General features: G+C 33.6%; 2 protein-coding genes across 9 annotated transcripts in view; one reads left to right on the top strand and one right to left on the bottom strand.

The window, feature by feature from the left end:
* The window catches only part of exoc4 (exocyst complex component 4), a 211,238-nt gene extending 195,528 nt beyond the window's left edge, over positions 1–15,710 (bottom strand). For 2 of the 3 annotated variants that reach the window (XR_012401600.1, XM_073946250.1), the window contains exons 1-4: positions 15,617–15,710; positions 11,886–12,075; positions 7,954–8,148; positions 1,967–2,151 (exon numbers count right to left, since the gene is read on the bottom strand). Coding sequence is in view for 2 of the 3 variants with exons in the window: in XM_073946250.1 (XP_073802351.1) it covers positions 1,967–2,151; positions 7,954–8,148; positions 11,886–12,075; positions 15,617–15,696 (650 nt within the window). In the remaining variant the exon portion in view is untranslated. The remainder of the gene's footprint in view (positions 1–1,966; positions 2,152–7,953; positions 8,149–11,885; positions 12,076–15,616) is intronic. The other variant, NM_001030134.2, reaches the window with a different exon arrangement.
* Positions 15,711–17,946: 2,236 nt separating this feature from the next.
* Positions 17,947–22,836, top strand: part of chchd3a (coiled-coil-helix-coiled-coil-helix domain containing 3a) — a 113,586-nt gene continuing 108,696 nt past the window's right edge. For 3 of the 6 annotated variants that reach the window (XM_009300263.4, XM_009300261.4, XM_073945916.1), the window contains exons 1-2: positions 17,985–18,185; positions 20,356–20,959. In XM_009300263.4, coding sequence (XP_009298538.1) covers positions 18,105–18,185; positions 20,356–20,959 — 685 coding nt within the window. In that variant the 5' untranslated portion in view covers positions 17,985–18,104. Of the gene's footprint in view, positions 18,186–20,355; positions 20,960–22,836 lie in introns of all 6 variants that reach the window. The other 3 variants (NM_001309796.1, NM_214804.2, XM_073945917.1) reach the window with 2 other exon arrangements.

The raw sequence follows: 22,836 nt of genomic DNA, 5'->3' as shown, positions 1-22,836 counted from the left end.
CCACAATCTTTATACAGGTTATTTGACACACCCCTAGGTGTCTCATTTTAACTTTTAACCATTTTAGGATAGGTTTTTACTCTGGGTGGCCCTGTTATTCTTGGCTCCCAGCCAGCTTGCTATGGTCAGCGAGATGTCACAGGTCTATGTAATGTCAGCAACTGTTTTGAAACCAAAGTTCACTTATGCAAAAGGACTAAGTGTTTACATACATTGTCATGATAGCATAATCACTTGATAATATGTTACTCATTCTAACTTGTGACACATATAGCTTCATACAAGTATTTAACATATATAATCAGTGCTTTACATATTCAGTTATTCTATACAGTCAGTCACTCTTCAGCATAGCCTTTCTTCTAGTGTTGCTTCTGTGCAGGCATAATCATTTTACACAGTATTTTTAACACACGCTGGCATGTTTGTTGCAAAAACTACATACATTTTGAAAAGAGAAAATTAACTGCTTTACACTTAGAAAATACTTCACACAGAGAGAATAAAATCTTCTTCATTCTCATCCAGTGGGCCTCAGCGATCCAGCAGGTGGGCCGCGAGATTAAAATTAACTCTCAATATTATACTATAATTTTTAGATTTCATTATTAATATGCTGTATTAAAATGTTGAAAGTAATGCACTTCCTCCTGTTCTCTGACTGATTACTTTAAACTCGGTGCAAAAACAACCTCATGATGGCATCTGCAACTAGTAGACGCAAGTCTGTTCATTCACAAACTATGCGTGAAGTGAAAGTCTCTCTGTGTATTTTTGTGCAAACTATTTAATATATCCACATAGTTGTTGAAATTATTGTCCTGTGAGTGTTTTATAACGGACGCGCTCCAATACAGGAGGATCTAGCGAGGCTCAATGGTGTTTCTGCCATAGACTGTAAAATTAACTTGCATATGAGCTTCAGACCTGCTCTGGCGCAGCTGTTCACTGTTTCTGTCAGCGATCTCCCAATAATATCCAGCTGTAATCTCAACCGCCAACAGATCGATGCGTTTTAACTGATTTAGGGTGTTTCACATTAGCCTGTATATTTTTTTATAGTAGATATTCATTCACTCAATCTAGTTTAAAGCCGAAGCTGGTCTTTTGCAATCTCCCTGTTGACCTCTGGTTCTCTTTGAGTCTGTGTATGTGTAAATATAGATATAGTTTTAGTTTTACATATAATTAAATTAAAATAAAATTATATTTTTTTTAATAAAATGCTGATAATAGAAAGTAATAGAAGACACAACATATGCATGCACACATGCACGCACACACGTACATACCTACGTACGTATGTATGTATGTATGCATGTATGTATGTATGTATGTATATTAATAAAGATTTAAATGAGCATTTCATACAAACATTTTAGAGAAAACATCAAACAGGTGGGCCTTTCATTAATTTATCAGAGAAAGAAGTGGGCCTCGAAGTGAAAAAGGTTAAGAACCCCTGATCTAAAGCACAGTATAAAGGCTTGAAGAAAAAGAAAAGTGATCAACATTTGAGAACGCTCTCAAGATGATGAGCCTTTCTGACGGAACTGACTGAAACCTTCTCACAGCAGGTTATCCTGTTGTTTTCACACAGTAAAAATGATAAGGAAGTTCATTAAAGTTGAAAACACTGACATAATGAAAAAGAGGAAAGAGTCCTGATCTAAACCTGATTTAACATCTCTTTAAAATCTTTGGTAAAAAGGTTTCTTGGCCAAGAAACACTACAAGTAGTGAAGGGATCACAGCAGAACTGAACAGTACATTCATTGCTGATCTCCAAGTTTGATCATTGTGTTTTTCACTCAATAAACATTTGGGGTTTAGTTGAAGTGCTTTGGTTGTTTAGTAAAACACTGTTTGAAAAGCATGGTACAGCCACAACTATATATAAATATTGTTCAGTAATTTTGATCTCCACTGTAGTAGTACTTCATCTGAAGCATGTTCAGTAACTCACCGGTTCTTGTCCTTGTCTTTGCCCCGTTGAACTACGCGGCTGGTAGATTTGATATAGAGGTGTCGGTGAAGCTCATCTATTAGCACCAGGTGGATATTGAGCTTCTTGCTGTGGAGCTCCAGTCGCAAGTCGCCAAGGCCCTCCACCTGCAGGAGAGGTCCTTCAAGAGAATCCACAGCAGAGACCTGCAAACACAACGGAACACCTGAAGCTTCCATCCACATCAATGTCTGTGTGTAAAAAGTATGACAATACAATTTCAACTCAAAATGCAAAACTTTTCTTTTAATAATGGGTTGAGGTATCAATAATAAATTCAATAACCACGAAAAAACATATTGGAAACTTTAGCCACACTTAAGTGTAGAAAATTCATTGTATTTTTAAATAAACAATTAATAAAATATGAAATAAAATGGCAAAAAATATAAATAAATATAAATACTTAACTATAAAAAACTGTAAATTAAATGAATATCTACAATTTAAATGAACAAACTAAAATAAATATTAATCATTATAATAAAATAATAATATCAGTTAAAATACATAACATAAAATACATAATTAGGCATTTTGGAATATGTAAAATACATACAACCGTACATATTAACTAGTTGCAATATTATTATAGTGGATGTTTAAGGTCAGTTAGCTTCAGTTTATAATGAAGCTCATTTCAATTATTTAGAATTTATTTTTTAAACAAACTATTCATTACTATATACATTACACTAACTATTCTTGAAATGAACATACCTACTGTACATATACATTGATCATTATGTTCATATATATCTGCACACCTCGGATTATTAATAGCAACCTGTACTTATATCTATCTATTGTAAATCTCTGTTCATAATTAATACAACCTGTATATAATGTTCATAGTACATCTGTAAATATCACCATAGTTTTTCTATAATTCCACTTTATAATTTAAACCTACAGTATATCCTGCACTTGTTGCTATTGCACTGCTGGTTGAACCTAAACTGCATTTCGTTGCCTTGTACATGTGTAATGACAATAAAGTTGAATCTAATCTAATTTAAAAGTACGAAGTGTTCAAATATTGCATTTCTTAATTATAGTTAGGGTTATTTCCTTGATTTTTTTCCTTAATAAACCTATTTTTGCTAAATGTTTAGTGAAAAAAGTTTTTTTTTATTGTTTATATTAAATCAGTGCAGCTTGTTTTGATATTCTTATGTTCTTAACCCTTGACCTACTCATTTTTTTTATATGGTGAATTAGCTGAATGTTAAGACCACAGAATGGCAACTTTAAAATCTAGCTGTCAGATCTCTTTCAGCTCCTGTATTTGTTGTTTTGCATGTTAAGTCGGAACTCTCAAATCCCAGTGCAGCTTGTTCATTGCTAGTAGCTGAATAACTCAAGTGTTCCAGGCGTATCCATTGTTGTAAACCCACCTAGATTAGCTGCGCTCCAGGATCACATAATAGCACATGGCCCGCCCGCCCATCAAAAACCACAGTGATAAAGCACAATAACAACTCTCGTCCAATCAAGGTATTCAAAGAGGGAGAATGCAGCGTGGTGGACCGCAGTGGCGTTGAATATTCACTCTGCTGAGTGTGTATGGCTTTCCTGCAGAGAGCATAATGAAGTATGCGGCTGCTGCTTGAATGAGGCGTGAGACAGAGCTTATCAGTGAACACAAAGTGAGGAAATGATGCAAAATCCCCAGAAAAATAAATGCATATATAAGCTTCCTCTCTCTTTTCCATGCACAGACAGCAAAGGTTTGTTTTGTTCCTTCAAAAACATCTAAATAATGATAACATTATTTTTTTTTATAAAATGTCAAATAAATGAATTCTCTAAAACTGAAATCCCTTTTTTAAAAGTTCAAATAAAAAAACAAATAAAAAGACTACTATCTAATTATCTCACTTGTGATAAATATTTCCCATATATATATATATATATAATTTAATATCAATTTAATTGAATATAATACATTTTATAATTTTAAATAAATGAATAAATAAACAGAGTAAAGTGACTAAAAATAACTAATTATTTCAAAAGTTATAAATATTTCCACTAAAAATAAATAAAACCTCTAGAAATAAAATGAATAAAATAATAAAAAATATTCCTAATAAACAAAATATTTCCCAAATAATAATTATATTCTAATGATTAATAATAATCTTGATAAATAATTTAATTTATTTAAGTAATGTCCTTATAACTATTTAATTTCCTAAAACGTACATTTCCAAAAAATGATATTATTATTATTATTATTATTATTATTATTATTATTATTATTATTATTATATAATTTTCAATAATAAATAAATCAATAAATAAATAAATAAATAAATAAATAAATAAATATACACACAAATACACACCCCCTAAAAATGTGTATGCTAAAATAAAATTTCATAAATATACAACATACATACAAATATACAAATATGCTCCACCACAGAGAGAATGTTGCATGCTGAATTAAGGGATTAAAAAAAATACATATGACTTTTTTGTGTATCTGTTATCTCTTCTCCCTCTCAGACACGTGCAAGGGGATTTTTAAGCAGAAAAATGAAGAACAAATGCAACTTAACATGGAGAACGAGTCCAGGTAGTCCCCTCAGGCTTAGCTTTAATGCTGTCCTGGATCTGCACCATATCAGCAGCTACTTGCCATTCTGCTGCATTTGCAATCAGAATCTGAAGTGGTTGTGTGCTTGATAAGTTCAATTTCCTCATTTCATTCACCTGACCAGGCTTACGCGTCCCAGAGCCTTGATCTTCTATGCAACCTTTCCCTTCCACCTTCCATCTCTTTTAATCTCTCACTTTCCCTCTCTCTCTCTCTCTTTTTTAGTACATTAGCTTGTATTTGTAGTTTTTACTTCACTTTGCCTTTACCTCTACACTCAGCTCTGAGCGATCCTGCATGTCTGCAGTAGATATTGCTTGTTTATATTTAGTGAATAAATCAAAAATGGCTGTGAATGAACGTTCTTTATTAGAGGGAAGCTAATGGCCTGTTGATGGTGCTCTGGAGGGCCATTATAGCACACTTTGTGCATCGCTTTTGACAGACAGAGGAAGGGTCATGCAAGTCAAGGAGTTGTTCATGCAAATGAGGCTAGCGTGAGCCTCTGTGTTTACCAGCAGGATCAGCTGATCTGGTTCATTCAGAGTGTGTGTAAGTGTGTCTGTTTACATGTCTTATTGGCAAACCGGGTTTAGTGAAGAGGACACTTCTACTTGCAATGGAGATGTTTTTATAGCTAGGAGATGATAGAGAGAGAGAGATGTGAAAGAGGCAAAAAAATAGCAGGGGAAGGGAAAGTAAAGAAAGGTAGAGGGAAAGTATGAAGAAAGGAAGAGAAAAAGAATGCAAGGAAAAGAGAGAAAGATAAAAAAGGTAAAACAGGAGTCTAAACTAACTTTTTGCACCGGTTGAACTTTTTTCTTAGTTGCACCAGGCCAAAAGATAGGTGTACCCAAATTTTTGACTGCATTGCATTTAACACCGCAGTTTTACAAGTTCAGTTTTTTTAATCAACGTCCATATAGGCAATATTGACTTGTATATAATTAACTAACATTCTGGTTAGATCTTTATTTAATTCTACAAGATGGTAACCTACTGCAGCCCTTCACTATCTCTGATTGGTTCACGTCATAGGCCTAATGTGTGTCTGTTGAACTACAGTCACAGAGACTTTGTTTTATTTATTTTTTTGTCCTTGAATGGCTGGTCGCACCTCATATGCCTGGAAAAGAACATATAAGTATTTTAAATAGTAAAAGAAAATAGTAGGATTAAAAAATGAAGGAAAATGAAAAAGAAACAGGAAGTGGAACAAAAAAAAGAAGGAAAAGCAAAATGAACATGAAAGGTAACACAAAAATGAACACAAAAGAAAAACATAAAAAAGGAAATGAATGTAAAACATGGCATGGAAAATCAAAGAAAAAATAAACAGAAAATGCCATTGAAGGAAAGCAAATATAAACAGCAATAGAAAGGAAAGTGAACAGGAGGGGAAAGTAAAGTAAAAAAAGTAAGGTAAAAGGAAAGGAAACAGGAAAGTAAAGTCAAAGAAAAGTAAGGTAAAAGAAAAGGAAACAGGAAAGGAAATTATTGTAAAAGAAATTAAAGGAAAGAAAACAAGAAAGGAAAGGGAAAGGAAACAGGAAAGGAAATTAAACTGTGCAGGAAGGAAAACAGGAAAGAAAAATGAACAGAAAAGGGAACAGGAAAGGAAAGGAAAGGAAATGAAAGGAAAGGAAAGATGAAAGGGAAAAAAAGAAAGGGAAAAAAACACGGATGGGAAGGAAAGGAAATAGGAAAGGATAGCAATTAGGAAATGAAAGTAAACAGGAAAGGGAAGCAAAAGGAAAGTAAACAGGAAAGGAATAAAAACGGGACAGGAATGTGAACAGGAAAGAAAATGAAAGTGAACAGGACTTATAATAAGCAAATAGGAAATGAAAGGACAGTAAACAGGAAAGGAACAGAAAGTAAACAGGAAAGAAAAGGTAACATGAAAGTAAACTGGAAAGGAAAGTGAACAGGAAAGGAAAGGAGAGGAAAGGAAAGGAAAGGAAAGGAAAGGAAAGGAAAGGAAAGGAAAGGAAAAAAACAAAAGCAATCAGGAAAGGAAGAAGGAAAGGAAATTAAACAGGAAAGTAAATAGGATATGAGAAAAGGAAAGGAAACAGGAAAGGAAATGACAACAGAGATTAAGCAAATAATCTTAAGAGAGAAAGGGCCCGATTGGAGAGATGTGGGGTAATGAATGACAGCTCATCTGAGAAGCACACGTTAGGGAGGTAAAACAGACTGACAGGTACCAGAGTTATAAATGTGTACGTGTGATCATGAAGCCAACAGACAGACGAGTGAGGGAGAACGTTTTCAGATGAGAGTTGCAAATTGAAACACGGTGTACAGCGTAATCTCTGTTGGCAGTCCCAATACTCCTCGTCAGAATTTAACAGTTTCACATACACACACGCAGTCACACACACAAAGTCACAAAAACGCGCGCACACACACGCGCACACACACACACACACACACACACACACACACACACACACACACACAAACAGACACACACAAACAGACACACACACACAAACAGACACACAAGAAGGAGAAGCTCTCTGAGGAGAAGGACACCTGAGACACCTGAGAGAGCAGGAGGATGGAAGCTTGTCATCTCTGACCACTGCTACACACTGATTTCCCCTGTCGAGAGGGAGATGTAGGCGTACTCAAAAAACCCGTGTGATTAAACGCCTGATAAAAATGTGCTGAAAAAAGTGAAACCTAGAACCTAAAGATAAACCAAGAGAGTTGCATAACTGAATAGGCCACTTTGTATTTGGTATAATTTGTATGTTAATTTAATGTATTTTTGTTGGTCATTTATCTACTAGATAAACAAGAATAACAAATAACATCTGAGGTTAAGTGCATCAAAACAAGTCCGCTAAATGCTTCAGCCCTAAAACACAAACTGATTTGTTAAATAAAATCAAATCTAGCCTAAATAAATTTAAAGTGAATCGTTCATAGTTTCAGAGAAACCGATATTAAACTGTTTTCGTTCTTAATGACAAAATCATCCACTGCTGGTGAGTTTTAATTTAATTAGATTAATCATATATTTTGAATAAGCAGGGCATGCTTTTACAATGTATTCCCAGCACTGAATGTGTTCCAGGATTACATGAGAGCAGACTGAGAGAACTCAGAAACTCTTTGTTTGCATATTTGTGCCGGTCTGTTAAATAAAATAACTCAAAACACCCTAATATTATAGAGAAAGTAATTTCGAGAAACATCACAATATAACAAAGCTCACGGTAAAGACTTTAAATATTTTTAAAAATATATCAGAGACAAGCTGAAAAAAGGTGTCATGCACCTAACCATGCAATCAAACGTCCCCTACTAACACACTGGAACATTCACTTACCAGCATATCCGTCGCATGCAGGTAATGCTTGCTGGCCATGGACGCCTCCAATTTCTGAGGCACCTGTTTGATGTTTTCGATCTCATCCAACAGGCTAAGGACATGCTTGTGCTCGACACCCTCAATCCACAGCTTCCTCAGTTCATCCCGCTTACAGTGGAGGAGCATCTTACAGGACAGCAGGTTCTCCTTGACCTGAGCAGAGAAACCCACGTGAGGAAAAGGTGAAAGTTCACACTTGATGAAACGAGCATCGTGTATTCCCTTCTCCTTTCCCAGCGCTTTATTCTCTGCATAATTATTTTCAAGCGTGTCAGCAGCAGGGGAGAAGATGATAAACAAACATTTTGCCGTAGATTAAAACCCAAGCTTAGCGGCTAATTTACAAGGATATTATTTCAGACATCGAAGACAATTACTAGTGATTCCTAATGTTGCTTTTATGATGGCTCACCATGTTTCGCAGCCCCGTTTTAGGTGGCAGGGGAAGCGGTAATTAGTTCATTTTTTAGTGTTCATAAAAGAGCTTACAAAACGTGAGCAAATCCCAAAGCTGGATAAACAAACAGCAAAATTAATGAACATTGTTGCGTTCCATTGGCTGTGTTGGCTTTATGTCTTCCATTTTCCCTCTCAAGCTCACACACATGCAAATTGAGACACAAAGGGAAGCGCTTTTATTAGAGTCCTTGACTCAAACATCTTTCAAGAGTGCAATAAACAAACTCGGTCACCTGTGTCTTTAAATAATAATGAGTTAAGATGGTGATTGGGGGTCCCTGGGCGCCTCTCATCAAATACTTCACCAGCATGAAGACAGAAATGCTATTCTCTATGTTCTCTGAGGCAAGTTTGACTGTGTGTGTGGAAAGCCTGACACCTCCATCATTACAGAAGCCTGAGGGACGACCCATCAGACCGCATGGCTGAGAGCGACGTTTAAACGCAAAAATGACAAAAAGTAGCTGCTGATTTGCTTTTAATTTCCCTTTTTGCGTCAAACTGCTACCGCGTGTTGTTTTCCCTCTAATTATGCCTCATAAATCATTCCCTGGGTATTACAGACAGCATTATATCAGGCTGCATGCAGTTTGAGTGCGTTTACGTATTGGTAGGTTATCTTAGTGGACAACAAAGTATAGCAGCAGCTGCATTTCATCTTTGCCAGGTGTCGACCAGAGGAACAGAAAGCATCATGTGCTGTGAAAGTGTTGTTTTGATCATCTATATAGCAAACTGATAGCAAAAAGACGTATTACTGTGTGATTGGCAGCTACATGCCTATTAAAAATGTATTAAGTCATTGTGCGTCAGACTAATGACAGGGATTTTAAGCAGGGTTCCAGAAGGAACCCCCAAAGGGTTTGTGTTTGCTACAAACCTGTAAGTTTTTGTCTTTTAAGGAACTAATACATTTCAGAAATAGAAAGAAAGAAAGAAAGAAAGAAAGAAAGAAAGAAAGAAACAAACAAACAAACAAAAAAACAAACAAACAAACAAACAAACAAACAAAAGTTGTTTTAAGGCATTAAAACATTTTTACAAAAAAATTAACTCACAGAAAAATAGAAGGAAAAATGAGAAAGAATGAAAGAAACAAACAAACAAAACAATTAATCTTACTAACATTCTTTCATACTTGCATAACATCTTTAAGTAAAAGTAAGCTAGAAGGTAGCAGCTAGAAGGGCTTCCGCTGCGTAAAACATGTGCTGGATAAAACGACGGTTCATTCCGCTGTGGTGACCCCAGATTAATAAAGGCACTAAGCCGAAAAGAAAATGAATGAACGAGTAAATAGCACCTAAATTTTAAGTTAATAAAATTTTGTTGTTTAAGGGTGTTATATAAGATGCTGCAAATAAAATCAAGCATTATCATCGGCTATTTATAGGGTTGTAAACATTCAGAAGGCACACGCATCATGGTTGCAGAAAACCTGGAAGGAATAGATTTTAAGCCTAGAGAAAAATAAATAAAAGCAAAAACGACTAAATTAGATTTTAGATTTCAAAATTCTGACTTTTCAAATCAATTCAAAATAATATCAATAAGCAAAAACCAATTTTGTTTTCCCCAATGAGTACACGAGTGCATGTGCCACACTTCAGGCTTTTTTCCCTAGGAATTGACAAACTCTTTTTGCATTAAATAGAATTATAAAGTCGGAATAAGGAGATATAAACTTGTCTGAATTGTGTGATAAAATAAATACATTTTTAGTTAAATGATAAAAGAATAGACGTAATGTTAAGCAAAGACTACTCAAAGGCAATTGTAATCTCTTTAGCAAATCTAAAAAAGTGCAAACATCAATGAGGTCTTTGGTTCTTTCAGATGGAGCAGCATTTAATATACAGTCAAAATTCACTGATACAATTAGGCAATAAATCACAAATGCTTTAATTGTGCTATAATGAGACAGAAGACAATCATTATGTGATAATGACAGTTGTGTGTAGCTTCTTAGTGAACTAAGGCTATGTTTATATGTTGCTACATCTGAAAGCATGTGAAAATATCACATTTAATAACATCTCTTTTCTCCCAACTCACTTCATAATATGAGCCTTGAGATGATGTGGCTTCTTATCGGTGTTATCATTTGATATATGTTGAATTAATAGAAGCTTAATCTATTAATTAGCCTAATCAGTTAAATATTCTGTTTGTTCAGCAACTTTTATCAATGTGTCCTGGTTTTCTCCCTATTATACTTTCATTTCCATTTCAATGTCTGTGTTCTAGCATCTCTGCAACAGTATTTATTCAATTCAAGTTTATTTGTTTTGGAACTTTTTACAATAATTATAGTTCTTAAGCAGCTTTACAAAAAGGTGCATATTATTAATACATTGAAGTCAAAATTAGAAAGGTTGAGGACTTGTGTTGTTACCTCTTGTGCAGAGGTAATTAACTTGCAGTTATCCGCTTGTTAAGTGGTGACGTGTTAGTGACGTATGTAATGCTGTTTCCGGGTCCAAGCCGTTGCTTATTTGAATTGACAAAATACTCGTTTATGACCACTTTTTATTCATATCACTCATTAAAGTGAATTTTATAAAACCTCATAGTGTACACAACAATCTCTGGGCTTGCTGAATAACAAATATTGATTTGATGAGTCTCCCCATTCAGTTTCATAGAGCCCTTAGACCCGGAAGCCCCTTCGTGTGACGTCACACTTAACAAACGGACAGTATATTGTGTCCTTCCAAAATGGTGTTGTCTATATGTCTAATACATGTTCTATGAAGTGCATTTGTATATTAAATGTTAGTTTAATAAAATAGATCTCCATTCCAATATTTTTTTCAAAGGCAAAAAACTAAATTTTCTTCTTATTCCATAGATTTTACCCATTTCCCTTATTTGTTACCAGTCTTTATCTATTCTTCATTTTTTAATCTACACCAAATGAGTCTATAGGAGGGTCCATTTTCTGTGTTGAAGATTTACTGTGAAACAAACAAAACATTTAGGATTAATGATTTGATTTAATTTTACTTTACTTAGAACTTATTTTGTTCAACTTTACTCTGTTTACTTTAATTTCACAATTAAGCACATACATTTAATAACAACATATATTACAACAGCACACATCATAAAGCGTTTCTTCATATAATTGACCAAAAGTGACTGAAATCTAAACTACAAACATTTCATGTTCATAATTATGCATATTTCAGTCAAATAAACACAATTAGATGAATAATCTATGCACAACTTTAAGTATAACAAAGATTAGCAACTGTGCATTTACTACGTGCACTGCTGTATTTAAATTACCAGACAAAAACAATAAAATCAAGATGTCCATGAACCCTCATCATGACTAAAATTACATCACATTGACTGTCATGGAAACAGCTGAAGTATACTTTGCATTTTGGGAATGGTGTCTCTAGCAGTAGGTAAACATCACAAACCTGTTTGATCTTGTTGCGAGAGCTAGTTATTCTCTCAGTGATGCTCTGGTAGGTTCGGATGGCTGTGGTGAGCTCTGTGTAGTGCTGAACGATCAACTCGTCCAGATCCCGATCACACTTTTCATACGCCTCCTCCAGACGGCCCTTCTCCGTCTCTCGGTCCTGCACATCATCACTACTGGACAGTGTCCTGAACAAAGAAAAATAAAAGCCATATATAAAGACACCCTCACCAAGCTGGTCCTATATGTTGTTTATTTAATGTCAGTTACAATCACATAAAACAATACTAAACATTATGTTCAAATATTTCAGCATCATATGTTAAACAATGCACAAATACCATACTTGAGTTATCCTCAATATTAATTTATTGATTAAATAAAAAAAATTTATTAGTGTATTTTGACCATTCATTCATTCATTATTTATTTTTTATGTATTTATTACTATATTATTACTATTATATTAAATAATAACACATTAACCCTTTCAGGCTCAAATAAAATTTTAGAATCTATGCTTTTAACTGTTGCAAATCAGCAACGCCTGCCTTGAGAGGGTTAAGGACCTCAAAAACAATAAGTAATAACATTGTAATATTAATTTATTTACTTAATATTTTTCCATCCAATCGTTAATTCAATAATATTAATTCAATAATTACATTTATAAATGCATTTATTTATTGCTAATATTATTATACTAAAATTACCGTTATTTTATGTTATTGATGAAATATGGCATTCTTGCAGAAATCCAACAGAAGGATTTAATTGTTTTATTCTGGTCTATATTTGATTAATTTTAGTAAGGTTTTCCAAACTTCTCACATTACACTTTATTATTTTTAATTCTAAATTAGATCCCATAGCCTTATTAGTGCATAGTTTGAGTAGTATTACAAGTTTTTCTATAAGTTACAAAAATGAAACTTTTTTCTGTCTAAATGCTTTAAACTGCTTTAAAATTAAACAATTATAAACTATTATTATTATTATTATTATTGTTATTATTATTATTATTAAGGCTGCACGATATCGAAAAAAAAATCTGACATTGCAATATTTTTTGATTTCTGCAATAAATATTATTATAACGAGTATAAATTCACCCAATGAAATAAATAGGTCTGGAAAGAATTTCATCATCTGGGATAAAATCATCTGGGATGATTTTATAGGGGGATGCATCTGCATAAAATTTAATAAACTAATCACAAGCATTGATAAATACAGTTGAGCAAAGACTTTAAAAAAATTTAATAACTGATTCATGGTTTCCTGGAAGTCTACAGTATTCAGGTAACCCAATCGAATAATCAAATGCAAAAACACACTGTACTGTCTTCATCATCTAAACAATTTATCCTTCTAAAAGATGCTGCAATTATAATTTCTTGTGTCTAAATGCTTTAAACCAGCTTGAAATGCTTATACAGTCTTAGGCCTTACTGTAAATGATCAATGTTTTTTGGTAACTTTATGGTTAAACTTATGGTTAGACTTACATATATAAATGGTTTGCAGTGACATCACAAATCACATGTGTTTTCAACTTTGCCTCCTAGTCAATTATAATCCCGACTCAACATTCCAGATCCTGTGATGTGACTATTGCAATAATGATGCTGAATCAATATCTTGTGCAGCCCTTAGATACTCGTTTTACATAAAACATATGTTGCTATAAATGTTTAATTGTTGATAGCATCACTCTATCATCTTCTGGCTTTCTTGACTTTTTTTTGGATACCGGAAAGTTCTGATTGACTGCAATGCCTTTAAATCTTCTACAGAGCACAGCATCAATGAGAGAAACCAGGCTGCATCCAATCTAAGCTCATCCTGTCATCATTATGTTGCAAACTTTCAGACAGATGTAGTCGAGTTTTTGGCCATCACAACACAACTTCACCACAATCCATCATCAGATGCCCAGTAATACACCCACAAAGAAAGACCCGCTGGGACAACGCAGACAATCCAACAAGTGTCCCAAACTCAAAGCCTGTCCCGATTCATTCCTGATTCAAAGGAGTGTGGCTTTAAATCACAGTAAAGGAAGGCAGCGCAGTCTCCCAAAAGAGCTCATTACATTCATTCCAAACTCTAAGGTGCAGCAAAATATAGAAAAAACCTCTAAGAGCCACTATTCAGTAGGGAAAAGTCTCTTCAAGCTCGCCATGAAGCACAGATCATGTAGATATAGCTTCAGCCCACAGACTCACACTTTTATGACCTTATTGGATTGCCCTGAAGACATCCTAATGGAAATAACTAAGGGATAAAACTAAGATAAAAGAGCTGTGAAGCTGAATGATGGATATCTGACAGCTTACATGTGCACAACTGAAGAAAGTTAGTGTATAGCAAGTCGAGGTTTGATGCAATGCCTTGACTATTTAGACAAAAACTAGCAATACTATGAACTTGAATTTAGCAATTAGGCAACTTTACTGCGTAAATAGGAACTTTCCTATGCTATATTGCATTTGGGATGCCATCTATAATGAAAAGCTTTACATCATGAGTGTTAAAAATAAAACTGCTCCAATGCAGATAAAGGTGGTTTTATATTCCCACATTCTTACTTTCATTTATTTATTTATTTTCCTTCGACTTAGTCCCTAAATTCATCAGGAGTCACCAAAGTGCAATGAACCGCCAACTTATCCAACATGTTTTACACAGCGAATGCCCTTCCAGCTGCAACCCAGCACTGGTTAACATTCATATAAACTATTCTTACTTTCTCCTTAATAATATAATTTCAGAAAAGTATTCTTTGCAAATTCTGAATAGGGGAATCATATCATCCGCCAATGACTATCAAAGAACAACATTGTTTACAGACAATTAAATAGCGAATAAAAGTCATATTTACATGTGATTTTAGTCAAATATCCAAAGTACCATAGTAAACAATACAGATAACCTGTCACAAGTAGTCCCTGAACGAATTTGATTTGATTTATTTATTTATTTTCAAACAAAAATATCATACATAAAACATCATTAACAAAAAATACATTTCTGAATGTGTGAACCTAAAACAAACTTTACCTCAATCTCCAATTCTTCTACATTCACATTAACTTCCTGTCATATCATCATCATAATAGCTTACTCTTTACCTTCTCAATGACCTCAAAAAATACAAATAATACAAATTACATTGTTTTATAAATGATTAATATCAAATTAAATTAAAAATAACTGCACAGATTAGAAAAAAAAATAATCCATGTGCATTTCTTATTGTTCAATTAACATCATCCCATATAAATTTGTATTTGCTGTTTTATCCAACATAAATAAGACAAGTTTGTGTTGTTAAACTTGCATGTTATTGTAACAATTGCTGACAGTGCCTATATGATGTTCAAACAGTGCTGTTTTGGTAAATAGTTAAGTAGGTTTTGAAACAGCCTCTATTTGTTTTGAAAGTCTACCAGGCTAGTCAGAACACCTCTGGCTTTCCATTCAGAAGGATACTATGTAAAGTTTAATGCTGATATTTCACAGAAAAGCTTTTTTTAAATGCAGTTATGTACATAATTTACACGTCTATGTGTACATAATATGAAAGACTAACAGGATGTATCGTAGCAAACATGCTAAGTGCATCTCCATTCGTGACAATTTTCTTGCAAAAAAAATGAGCGCTGACATGCAATGCAGGCAAATGTCAGTTGACCAGAAAAGACTATGTACAAATACCGCGCTCACCTTATTACAGATATAAGTAAACCGGAGGGGTCTTTGCTTTTGGAAACTGCGCTCCTGTATCTGCCTGTGTCAGCTGCCATCTTTCCGCTACTACACCCAAACACCTCGTGACGGACGTCAGCCAATGGGAATCCTCCATCATCACAATCAGCTGAACGCAAAGGGATCCCTGGGAAATGTAGTCCTTTTTGCTAAATAAATAATAATAAGAAAATTGGTGGCTGCAAAATTGTTCTCTGATGAATGTAATGTTATAATCTATATAAAAATTCCTGCTATAAGATTATATGTTGATTACAATTTAATTCTAAAACGTTTTCTATATTCAGTTACATGTAATGATCTTTTGTAATGTAGATTTTAATATTTTCTGCTGTATTAAATCTGTTTCAATAATTAATGGTCACATTTATTGTCAGGTTTTACTTTTTTCAGTCAAAATTTTGCTAATAAAAACAACATAATACATTTATATTTTATACTTAAGACAATACTAAAATATATTTACATATTTTGACTAGGGTACCTTGATATAGCTTAGCTTTGTGAAGCATATTAACCACTTCGATCATCTTAAATGATCTTATACAAAACAGTGTGAAAAAAAAATCTTAATAAATCATCAGACATACAGTAACTGAGAGAGAAAGATGGAGCTGAAGGTGAAAGTTGTTAACTGCTTTCTGTTTCAAGGATATATTGCTCTGGACCTGCAATCCTCTATCTCCTGACGATCTCTGCTGTAACAAACCGAGGAGGGAAGGCCATTGATTGTGAGGGAAAGGGTCGATCTGGCAGTCTCCTCTTTGACTGATGTGTCCGTGGACAGCAGAGATAACATAGTGGCCAATTTTGTGCCCCTTCAAAAAAGGAAACAATCATGGAGACTCTGAGGTTATTTTTCTTTTAGCTCCTCTGAGCCTAGTCAGGTCCAGAAGTTCTTATCGGCTTCCTCTGAGGCCCATCATTTCTGACCAATCTACTGTCCTTTGCTGATGACACGAGACTGAGGTTATTTCTCATCACCTCGTGCAGGATAAAAGGTTGTCGTGATGACATCTGAGGGCATGTAGACAAAGACAGCCACCCACTAAAGGACAGAAGACCCATGTCTCTAAATGCCCACGGCTCCCATTTGACACATAGAACTCAGGTGCATATTTCTTCAAGTTACTGTTAGACAGGATGCATTAACAGTTAAAATAGATATTAAGTTTGTTGCAAAAATGGATTTTTAAAATGTTTTGAACAACCTCAAATCATTTGAAAAAAAAGCATTATATTATATTATATTATATTATATTATATTATATTATATTATATTATATTATATTATATTATATTATATTATATTATATTATATTATATTATATTATATTATATTATATTATATTACATCACATCACATCACATCACATCACATCATATCATATCATATCATATCATATCATATCATATCATATCATATTATATCATATCATATCATATTTGCTTTTATATACACTTTAAGTTTAGCATTTTCTTATTCCCATAACATTCGTGTAATTTAATAAATTGTTTACCTGCCCGCACTACTAATTATTTATATATTTATTTATTTATTCTGGAATTTTTGGATTTTTATATACATTAATTCATTTATTTGCATTTTTATTTATTTATTATTATATTTATGCAGGAATATATGGATTTATTTACTCATTTATTTATATATTTGCCTATTTCTTTATTTATTATATATTTGTGCAGGAATTTATGGTTTTATTTACTCATTATGTATTTATTATTTTGTTTATGTAGGGATTTACTCATTTATTTATATATTTGAATATTTATTTATTAATTTATTCATTTTTATACAGGAATTTACTCATTTATTTATATATTTGCATATGTATTTATTTATTGTTTTATTTATGCAGGAATTTAGGAATTTAACTACTGATTTATTTATATATTTACATATTTATTATTTTACTTATGCAGAAATTTAGGGGTTTATTAACTCATTTATTTATATATTTGAATATTTATTATTTTATTTATGCAGTAATTTATGAATTTATTTATATATTTGCATGTTTTTTTTTGTTTATTGTTTTATTTATGCAGGAATTTATTAATTTATTTTCTAATTTATTTCTTTATTTTTTTGCATATTTATTTATTTATTTATAGTTTTGCAGGTTTCGTACTCCATAATTGCATTCCCTTTGCGTAAATAAATAAATCCTAAACCTATTTGAAATCCAAAAGGTTTATCTAAAATGTTGTCGAATGGAAAAACCAAGCACATGCCCAGAACCAATGAGAATCGTCTTTCTTTCCCTGTGCGAGGTGGGAGGGGCTAAAGGCGGAAGCTCTGTTTGTTTCTGGCCCTGGCGTTCGCGCGTAACATAACCAGAGAGCTGTCAACTTTCTGGAGTTCATACTGAACACATTTACATGAAGTAGCTGGCCAAACACCAGCGGGCTTGCTTGTGCGGGAATGGGAGCTAACAACAGCACGCGCCGTGTGTCTTTTGAGTCGGATGAGAATGACAACATAACGATAGTGAAGGGCATCAGGGTGAGTGACACACACGTCTGTTCTCCTCCACCTGTCAAACGCACATCAAACTGACGCACGCCTTTAATTCACCTACTGTGATCGCAATGAAGGCCTCTAATAGTCTTAACTTATCTAACTGGATAAACATTCTGACCCTGATTGAACACTTCTTACTTCAGCTAACCAAGTAAAGCTGCCATACAGTTTATTTTGTAAGCAATTCTTGACCTGAGAGAAAATATTTTGTAGAAACCTGTTGCAGTTCAAGCATCACAATGTCAACAATAACAGCACTGTGACCCCAAACCCTACCTCACCCCATAACTATCATATACTGTCTAGGTCACCCTTCATACAACTATTTATGTCATATTAGTGCTATTATTAGATTTTATTAAACGACTTTTTGGGGAATACCAGCATCTTTAACCTTTATTAGGCAACGTGAGATGTAAGCAAGGACATTTTGTTTCATAAACAACTCAGAATTGCATTTTAAACCAAGCCTAAAGAAAGTGCAATTATACATACACTTTGAAATGATTGATAATTAGCTTATACATAATTAATTATAATTATGTATAATTATAATGATAGCTTATACTAGGGATGCTCCAGTCAAGATTTTTGCAGCCGATACCAAGCACCGATTTCTTGTCATGGTGATCGACTGATATAGAGTGCCGATTCTGATGCGTCAAGCTTTATAATGCATAATGCACATTTTACCTCTAAGTATGATACTTAAGTGGAGATCTCGCGTTACCTAAGAGAATAAATAAAAGATGCTGCCTTAAACATGTCCCTATAACTAGGACCAGATGGAATCTGTGCACATTTTTGCTATTTTTGCACAAAATTTGTTCAAAATCTGCGGATTTATGCGGAATGATTTTGGCTCGAACCAGCGGCCTTCTTGCTGTGAGGTGATCGTGCTACCCGCTGTGCCACCGTGACGCCCTCTATAATTTCTTTTCTCTAAATGCTTTAAACTGGCTTGAAATGAAACAATTATTTTTTATTAGTATTATTTAGTCTGTATTATTATAATTTATTTCTGAAATAAATATTGCGATAATGAGTATAAATTCAACTAATGAAATGAATAAATCTGGAAACAATTCATTAATTTCAATTTGATTGGGATGATTTTGTAGGGGAGTACATCTGCATACAATATATTATACCAAAAACAAGCATTGACAAATAAATTTAAGCAAAGATAAAAATAAACAAAACAGGAATGTTTGGAATTTTTAATTCTATAAAATGTGCAGTCAGGTTTTAGTGAACTTGCAATATTGTCAAAAGCACAGAACTTTCAGTTCTTACATATGTAATATAGCCTAAATACATCAAGGCCATTCGAGTTTTGCTCTCCAACTAGTACGTTTAGTAAACTCGTAAATAAACACCTGCGACCGGTTCATGAGATCGGCCAGATTGGCGAGTACCGATCGAGTCATAAAATGTGATTATTGGCCGATACCAATCTCCGCAAGATTGATCGGAGCATCCCTAGTCATAACTTTGTGACATTTTAGTTTATTTAATGCAGATGTTTTGGGTAGGACAGTGATGACATATACTGTTATAGGTAGTTTTTCTTTTTTTCTTCTTCTAGTTCTAATTCTTCTTTAATTCTAATTCTTTTAATTCTAATTCTTCTTATAATTATCATTATTTAGTTTTTTTAATAATAGTATAATAATAGTATAATAATAATACTTGTTGTTATTATACATGTAATTTATTTTATTTTTTATTGTTTGGATTAGTAGTTGTAGTAGTTGTTGTAGAATATTTGAATTAGTCACATTAAATTCATGTAAAAAAAGAAGACCTAATAATTTCCAAATATTCCTTTCATCTCTATTTATCCAGAGAAATTGAAACAAAATATGAAATGCAAACAATAATTGTGTAACTACGTAAATAATGTTTGCAAATTTAAAGTGGAAAAATAAAATGACTAAACTTGAAAATATATAGAAATGTTTGACTAAATTAATAGTGTTAAATATATCTCACTCTTCATTATTTATATATATATATATATATATATATATATATATATATATATATATATATATATATATATATATATATATACCATGAAACTAAACCTGATGTACTATCCCAAAACGCAAAATAAATAAGTTAATTAATTATCCTTTTTCATTTTCAGCTCTCCGAGAAGGTCATCGACCGCATGAGGGAACCCTCAGGCCCACCGAGCCCCCGGGTTCCCAGCAGGCCCCCTCCTGCTTCTCCCCCTGTGGTTGATCCTCTGCCAGCACTGGTGCCAATATCTCCTCCTCCACCTGACCCTGTCACTCTCCATCCACCCCCTTCCTTGCCAGAGCGGGTAAAACTCCCTGAGCAAGTGACCACTCCTGCACCTCCTCCTCCTCCTCCACCTCTTGAATCAGTGGGTGTTTTATCAACCCCTGCAGGTGAGTCCATTGCTCCACCTGCTGCAGCATCTGAGCTTCTTACAGCATCTCCACCTGTGGATATAATTGCTTCACCTCCTTCTTCCACACTCACTCCTTCTCCTCCCATTGCTGATTCTGTCACCGCTCCCCCTGCTTTTGAGCTTTTCACACCTGCCGCCCCTTTAGAGTCTATTCCTACCTGTCCCATCACTAAACCTGCTTCTGATCTACCTGTGGAACTAACCGCCCCTTCCCCTCCTCCTGAACCCCCTTCCTCTGCCCAAACTGCCCTGCAGCCTCCTTTGACTGTAGATCAACCTGTGGTTTCTCCAACAGCACCACCACCTCCAACCGGTGAGTTGGGTTATTCTGTAACATAAGTAGTACTTCTTGAAGTATTTTGCCCTTCAGTGCTTGTCATTCATGAGCGTTAATGATACTCTTTGAGTAAATTGCATCTTGTACACACTCTGAATGTGTTTGTACACTTAATACAAGTATGTAATATCACGCATCAAGTCATTGTAGGTAATTCTATGGAATTCAAACTTCTGCGTGGGTGGAACTGAGCGACAGCAATTTTCCTTGAGTAAAGTGCTTTGGACTGTTATAACCTGCAAATAGTACCGTAATATTCTATATTGTTGCACAGAACCATACAACAAAATAAATGGTTATAAATGGGTATATTTGAATTAAACAGGGGAATGTTTAGCTTAGCTTTATCTTTATCAAGTTAGTAACATCCCAGTTCAGTAAAAGAAATCTTATTTTATAATTATTCATCATACCCCCTTGAAAATAATTACTTTACCTGTCATTCAACCTGGAATCAAATCACATTGTCAAAAATGTTTCCAGCATATGAAATGTTTTTGAAGTCTTCTCCTAACCTGTGGTTTATCCCAAAGGTCTTTTGAAATGTAAGTAAAGATAGAGATTTTCACAGGGTATGATGATTATTTGTTAGTGAGACAATGAAAGGATTAGTTGGGTGATGATTGAGCACTGATGATGAACACCTGCTGTTAATAAGCAGAAACACAGAGGAGAAACATAAAACTACAACTGACTTCAGTCACAGCCTAAAGCTGCAGTCACACTAGAGTTTAAGCATGCAAAATTCAGTCGTATTCTGTCGGCAGGTTTAAACAAGATGATTAGATGTTTAAAAAGAGCGAGCGATTGGTCCATATTTTAAAATTCTGTCCAACGAGGTCATGTTTAGATCCTCAATTGTACTCACACAGTCAAGGGATGCAATTTCGCTGGTCAGAGTTTACCAAGCTTAAACTTTGCAACGCAGTGTACTGCGAAACTTGTCGCACGAGCTTGCGTTTCCAGTCTGACGGATTTGCGTGCATATTACTGGTAGTATATGGGGAGAAGAGTCCAGCGCTTTAGATGAAATCAGCTGAAATATAATATATTGAATCTCTCAAAATCTCAGCAGTGGATCATTAAGCAACAGCTTTACTTTTTACCAAGCTGCTTGCTGTTATTTAAAGAGGGACTTTACGCAGAGGATTTTTTTGTGTATGTACTGTTCAAAAGAAAATATAAAGGGAACAGTGGAGTTGGAGTTACATTGTGTTGTTTAAGTGTTAACTTTATTTTTTGAGCAGTATATTATAAGAAAAAAAACAAATATGAAAATGAATTAAAATCTAAATGCAAAAAATAAAAATTAATAAATTAAAAAATAAAATATTTAAATTAAAAATTAAAAACTTCCTTAATTACTTGATACTAAAATATCAGTGAATACAGCTAAAAGAAAGTATCAATATTGGATAAATTATTAACCTGCAGTAAGTGAAAATGTAAAACTAAAGCTAACTAAATCAATTATAAAAGCACATGACTAATATAATAATTTTATTGTAAAAATATAAAACATTTTGATATTTCTAATTATTAAAAATAAAACTGTTTGAGAAATTTCCATGTAAAAATTTCCAAAGTAAAAAAAAAAAAAATGTATGTTGCAAAAAAAAAAAAAAAAAAAAAATCCCAGTTTTATTGAAAAAAAGCTTTTATTTTTGTTTCAAAAATAAAATATAATGTGTTTGGATTAACATAAGGGTGAGGAATTAATATTAGTATTTACATTTTTTAAATAAAATTTCTTTTAAAATGCCTATTTTCTTTATTTAGTTTTTATTGTTATTTTTTTAAATACAGCACATCAATCATACATGCACACTTGCTAACTGTCTTCATGTATGATT

The sequence above is a fragment of the Danio rerio genome, chromosome 4 (assembly GCF_049306965.1).
Source record: "Danio rerio strain Tuebingen ecotype United States chromosome 4, GRCz12tu, whole genome shotgun sequence".
NCBI lineage: Eukaryota > Metazoa > Chordata > Actinopteri > Cypriniformes > Danionidae > Danio > Danio rerio.
This window is presented reverse-complemented; position numbering and strand designations above follow the sequence as displayed.